This window comes from Prunus dulcis, chromosome 2, assembly GCF_902201215.1.
Source record: "Prunus dulcis chromosome 2, ALMONDv2, whole genome shotgun sequence".
Lineage (NCBI taxonomy): Eukaryota > Viridiplantae > Streptophyta > Magnoliopsida > Rosales > Rosaceae > Prunus > Prunus dulcis.
The window spans coordinates 9,589,192-9,595,644 of NC_047651.1; the positions used below are offsets into that span (position 1 = coordinate 9,589,192).

A 6,453-nucleotide genomic window follows, 5' to 3' on the forward strand; every position below is an offset into this window, starting at 1 on the left:
TGACATCTCCCTTGGAGATGCTCTTATATCTCTGTATGTCCAGTTTTATCTGCTATATTTACACTACAACAAAATATATTTAAACTTTGTTACAGGGGCTTGTAGCTCAAGTAGTACACCACAAAAATTAAAAATTAAAAAGCGCTCGTATACTCAACGTTGAACTTTGTTGCAAGCGGCTTGTAGCTCAAGTAGTGTAGATAAAGAGCAATTACCACTGTATCTAAGGTTCGAATTCTCGCTTCCTCAATTTGATGTTTGGTATTTGACATCTCCCTTGGAGATGCTCTTATATCTCTGTATGTCCAGTTTTATCTGCTATATTTACACTACAATAAAATATATTTAAACTTTGTTACAGAGGCTTGTAGCTCAAGTAGTACACCACAAAAATTAAAAATTAAAAAGCGCTCGTATACTCAACATTGAACTTTGTTGCAAGCGGCTTATAGCTCAAGTAGTGTAGATAAAGAGCAATTACCACTGTATCTAAAGTTCGAATTCTCGACTCCTCAATTTGATGTTTGGTATTTGACATCTCCCTTGGAGATGCTCTTATATCTCTGTATGTCCATTTTTATCTGCTATATTTACACTACAACAAAATATATTTAAACTTTGTTACAGAGGCTTGTGGCTCAAGTAGTACACCACAAAAATTAAAAATTAAAAAGCGCTCGTATACTCAACATTGAACTTTGTTACAAGCGGCTTGTAGCTCAAGTAGTTTAGATAAAGAGCAATTACCACTGTATCTAAGGTTCGAATTCTCACTTCCTCAATATTCTTTGTATCAAAAAAAAAAAAAATCTTTGTTGCTTAAACAGCAATTGCAAGATTTTGTGCTTTGTGAAAGATGTAGCACCAATCTGAAAGTGTCAGCAGACAGTCTTTTGGTTGTCACATAGCAAGATCAAATTCTGCTCTTATCAAGTTTAGAGCGATTCATATTTTCTTCCTTGGGGCTTCGGATTGGATGGGATCAAGGGATGAAAGAAAAATATACACTGATCTAAGTTCACTTACCAGAGCATCACACTAAGAAGTTTATTCAACAGTTCATTTTTTTGCAAAGCTTTTATTCAAAGATGGAAAAACATGAGAAAAGCTTGTATCCAAGGGCATCTAATGAAACCAACAGTAAAATAGTGGCAATTTACAACAACAAATAAACTGACAAATGAAACATCATTCGATTTTGTAACTCTGAGATATATACATTTACAAATAACTGTCTCTAGAGTTCATAACTTCATACATTAAAAGGATGCTTCAAATGGGTAACTGTAAATTTAAAGTCAAAGTACACAATCTTTACAACAGAATTTAGTGTTACATGAATAAGCTTATGAAATATATCAGCTTATCCAAACGGGACAAGCAAAGTGGTATCTGACACTTAGCCAATTCCCAAATAATCACCAATATAATTTATTAAAATCAAAATAATACTTGGCCGTACGTAGACAATCGAAACTAGCAGTCTGGAGCTGAATCATAATGGAACCAGACTCATACAATGTAGGTCTGCTTCAAATCCTTTCGACCACGCTTTCTTCTTGGGTTAGCACTAATCATGCAGGAGAAGGCGTTGACCAGTTCAGAATCCTCTTCAGTTATCAAAATCTTGGCTTTACTAGGATCAGCAAGCAGGAGCTTTGCCACAAGGTATCCTGCAATTGACCAGGTCTGGAACAGGCGTGCCTGTTTTCCAATGAACCTACCCCTTTTGGTGTCATAGTATTCTGGCCACTTATCTCGCGATATCCGTTTTTCAGCAACCTCAACAGCTTTTGCTGCAATTTCGGGTCTATTCATCTTTATGGAAGCGACAGTGAGCTGTGAAATACAACTATTATGCGTTTGATAAACAATTGAAATGATATAGCAGAAATTCCGCACAGAGTTCCAAACAGCCTTACACACTATATACATTACACAAACTATTTACCAATACAGTTCTATCCACAAATGGGTATTTCAAAATCAAAAGTCGATATATTGCCTCTTGGGTCCATCTATCAGTTAGAAGTACCTAACAACACAACATTAACTAACCTGCCATAGCAGAGTCGGCCAGGAACCTGCATTATGGTAGGACCAGGGCCTGCATAAAAAAAATATGAAGTGTGAGATGGAAATACCAAAAAATAACAACCAAAATAAATAAATTATTACTAAGTTCGACTTATTACGTGTTCTTAGGATCACTTCCAGTGATAATCTGCCACTCCTGGCCTTCAAGAGCAGGATAACAAATCTTAAATGGCATGTCCGCCACCAAATCTCCCCATTTGGATTCAATTAGATCCAAAATAGCATGTGACTGATCTGTTGTCGCAATACTGCTTATTACAGACCACAAGTTTCCCAAAGAAAAAAATCGGAAATCCATATGAGCTGGTTGCAAATTTCCAATTAGATAGCCTCCTTTATCGGGCATCCATTCCACGAGCCAGGAAGAAATTTGATCTGGGTAAATGTTGAACTTATTAACTGCATCATATGAGTACTCTTCAGTCTTGTATCGGTAGATTTCATTCAGTTTTTTCAAATCAACCCAATAATACTCTCTGATATGAAATGACAGAGCTACCAGACGGTTGTTGAGTGCTCGAATAAGATCGACTGATCCATCCTCTGGAGCAAGCATCTCTCGTGCACAAAGTAATGCTGAATAGAAAAGGGACTGCACAGACAAAAAATGCAAATCACAAGATACAAAAGATTAAACTTTTTCATTCCATCTCGATTGTGTTTTTGGATCCTGGCCCATCATTCCCCTTTACTACAATCTCATACTTTGTTTTCTGGACCCGATAGATTATCTCTTCCCATCATTAATTAGTCATTTTCAACTTGGATAAATATGCTTGTTTCTTAAAACATTACTCTAAATTACAAGTTAAAACAAACTGGCACAGAAAAATGGTTCCTGGAAGAGGTCAACAAGACTGATTGACTACTTCTGTCCCCTTCATATTGATATTTCCTTGCCACATAAAATGACTGTTCAAGAATATGATACCTGGATTTCCAGTGGGTGACCATGAATTCCCATACGTCGATCTATCATACAAGAACCATCTGTTACCAATAATGTAGGGAACATATCAAAACCATCAGCTAGACATAACCTTAGAATCATCTTAATCCCTGTCTGCACATCAACTCTCTCCTGAACTGAGAGATCACCCGAGCATTTTCCATATGCACGTAACAAGATTATCCACCATAACCCTGAAAATTATGTAACAATATGAATAAGACTTCACCAATGTAAGAAGTGGTAAAGAAAAAGCTATCTTTTTAACTTTAAAACACTTGATGATCTGGTATATAAATTTACCAGAATCTACTGGGGCAACACGGCCAATTGCTGCCTCTCCAAAGTCTGGATCCAGCACCTCTTCTGTTGCAGATTCATCACCATCCAAAGGAACAGTACGCACTTTAAAACTAGCAGGCATCAAACCCTGACCAGGACTATGACAATCCATTGTTTTCTCCCAGCTCTGAAATATAAGGAATACGGTTACTAAATAGGATAACAAGTACAGAAAACAAATTTACAAATGATTCACGATGGTAACAAACAAGAATACAAACATAAATGATTATAAAAAAAATACATATGATATGATGTATAATTTGAATAAGTTCGGCAGCGGATCACGAAATCTTTGTGATCTTCTTCTGTATCTAATGAATGGGTGTCTGCTTTGAAATCGAAACGTCCTCTTACAAGAATATAGTTACATGGACAGAGATCCAAATATGTTAACTCCTGGTTGCATATAACTGGACACACACATAGAGAACCCTCAAGTAAGAGATCCTTAAGACGTAAGGAAAACATGGTGGGCCCCATCCCGCAATGCAGCGCAAAAATCCAGATTGTCTATTTTTAACGATCATCCTAGCAGAAATTAGCTAAATCAGAACCATATAGACATCTAATTGGGATCAAATAAATACAGTGTTTTCTGATTAACACTGAAATAATTGTGATGATAATCACATGACTAAATGTTTTCCAATTTGGATTATTTTTGCGAGCATTATTCTTCAAGTGGACCAAAAAATAGACAATTCCCCTCATTAGACACCATTGCAGGGTGAGCTCGAACATTGTGTCCCATATTTGAATCCCTCTCCGTATATATGCACACATCAATACAAGCATAGACACACATATACACGAATTTGTTTGAGAATCTAAACCGAATTTGATATATACAATTGCATACCACAAAAGTTCAACTAGACAAAGTTTCTAGTCCACAAAATTTAGTAATATGAGAATGCACCATTTAGTAACACTGACTGTGGAATAACAGAAGGTCTTTATTACCAGATTACAAACATTACCTGCAACTGAAGAGTATGAAGTATAAAGTTCCGAACAATATCATACTCCCCCTTCATGAGGAAAGCTATGCCAGAAGGTATGAAATCACGAATAAAGACTTGATCATAATTTAACACATTGGAACTGGTAGGATCCTTTGCAGCAATGGTTCCAACAGGACTTCCGCAATAATAAACCATAGATTCACGTAGTAGATCCCATGCTTCATCCTCGAGCGAATCAACACTAATCTTGTGAAAGGCATCTCTAACTGTTCCATTTGTTCCATTAGGTGACAAGCCCTCCTTTTCCTGTTTCAACTGCTGAACATCTTGAAATTCCAAAGCATTCGGCGCATTCACCATATTGTTGATTGTGTTCAATTTCTTTGCACTATCCAGAAACCATGTCCCATTCTCATCTTCTGTAGTTGCCCCACTTATACTTCCAGCTTGTTGGCACTTGCAACTCTGAATCCAAGAATCACCTACGGTCATATTTCCAAACAAACCACTCCCTATCCCCCGAAATCGATAATTTCCTATACGACTTCGTTGCATACCTGAACAACTGAGCAATTGCATGTATCTTGAAACCCTTCTCTTCCGACATTTTAATTGGTATTTAGAAGAAAATATAGGATCACATTTGCTAAAACATGAATCAGTACTACAAAGGCGTGGTACAGCCCCGCAAAAAACTTGAAGAACTGCTTCAGAAGTGCCCATCAGCTTAATGATTGACGAATTCACTGGCCTGTATCAAGCTGATAATCCTTTCAATTTTGAAATAGTCAAAGTGAATCCAAGACCACCACTTCAACTTACGGAGAAGAATATACACCTTAAATCTGAAAAGGAGAAAACTTATTCAAATTTACTTCAACAATAGTGTATCAATATTAGCATTAGTATAAAAAATAAAAATAAAAATAAAAATAAAAAGGAAATGGAAGTTGGATTATGCATTGTCAAAATAGCAATCACTGCAAAAGTAAAAAGCCTCTCCTTTTTCTTTATATTCCTTATGAACCAAATTTCTCTAGTTCTTCAATCTCTCTGAATTAAGCATGCAAAATAAAATAAGAAATCTACAATTCACATCAACATAGAAGTTAAACATATCAAAAATATATCAAAGGAGAAACAAAAGTTCAACCAACCAAACTCATGAGCATTCAAGAATGCACAAGATTTTCAATCAAAGCTACTAGATACAGAGTAAAACCCCAATAGGAAGCAACAAATATATAAAATAACTTATGCAAGCCGGTACAAAAAGAAAGCAGCTGATTAAAAGTAAACAAAATACAATAATAATTAAAGTTTTCAGGCAACAGAAGGCAGTAAACGAAAACCCAGCCAATGATTTTCAAAATCACAACAAAATTTAAAGCAAACCAAATGAATTGCTTACCAAATTGTAGCTATTTCCCTGGTTATCCACAGAAAATCAAAGACTAAGCGATTGGGTATGTGGTATTTTCCCAGGTTCTAAATGAGAAAAGAAAATGAATGGTAGTTCTTCAATCTACGAAAGAAAAATGGGTTTTCTTTGTTCAAAACAGCAAACGTATCATACTAGGAAATCACATGTACGTTCTCCTACGCTTTTGCTTTCTTTTCTTTTCTTGTCCTCATGTGCTATCTTTTTCTTTCTTTTCTTATATTTTTTAGCTTTTGGGGTTATTATTATTGAGGACTCCGTTTTTTAACCTCTTCTTTTTCCTTGTACGAATTTTTTCAGCCTTCTATTTATTTTCCTTTTGCTTTTCTTAACTTTCTTTTCTTTGTTCAACTTTTCTTCCTACTGTTTTTTCTTGTGGACAACAATAGAACATCGCAAATGTTATCTACTGAAAATAATTAATAACAATATGGGGTTGAATACATTGGGTTAGTCAAATTGGCTAGAACACATTTATTCAAATCCTGTCCTCATAATTTAGATTAAATTAAAATAAAATATTATTTATATAAATAATAATAATAATAATAATGGATATAGAAAGATTTTTTTTTTAAAGCGTAAACATTTTCAATATGATTTTTTTATTGAGATCTCCGTTTATTTACTTCTTATTTATTTTCATATTTAATTAG

The 6,453-nt window shown here is 35.1% G+C and overlaps 1 protein-coding gene across 1 annotated transcript; it reads right to left on the reverse strand.

Moving 5' to 3' along the window:
* Window positions 1-1,169: 1,169 nt before the first annotated feature.
* Window positions 1,170-6,014, reverse strand: LOC117617590 (neutral/alkaline invertase 3, chloroplastic-like). The gene is made up of 7 exons (XM_034347027.1): window positions 5,768-6,014; window positions 4,372-5,201; window positions 3,350-3,515; window positions 3,029-3,240; window positions 2,196-2,689; window positions 2,059-2,107; window positions 1,170-1,839 (listed from the first exon to the last, which is right to left on the reverse strand). The coding sequence occupies exons 2-7, from the start codon at window positions 5,077-5,079 to the stop codon at window positions 1,513-1,515; spliced, it is 1,956 nt and encodes a 651-aa protein (XP_034202918.1). The 5' UTR covers window positions 5,080-5,201; window positions 5,768-6,014; the 3' UTR covers window positions 1,170-1,512.
* Between the last annotated feature and the right edge of the window lie 439 nt (window positions 6,015-6,453).

Bases quoted from the DNA above. Each gene is read 5' to 3' on its own strand.
- LOC117617590 (XM_034347027.1), bottom strand. From the start codon at position 5,079: ATGGGCACTTCTGAAGCAGTTCTTCAAGTTTTTTGCGGGGCTGTACCA. The intron at 2,690-3,028 runs GTATCATATTCT...TTGTCTGTGCAG, and splicing joins GTCACCCACTGGAAATCCAG to TCCCTTTTCTATTCAGCATT. The intron at 1,840-2,058 runs GTTAGTTAATGT...TGTATTTCACAG, and splicing joins GGCCGACTCTGCTATGGCAG to CTCACTGTCGCTTCCATAAA.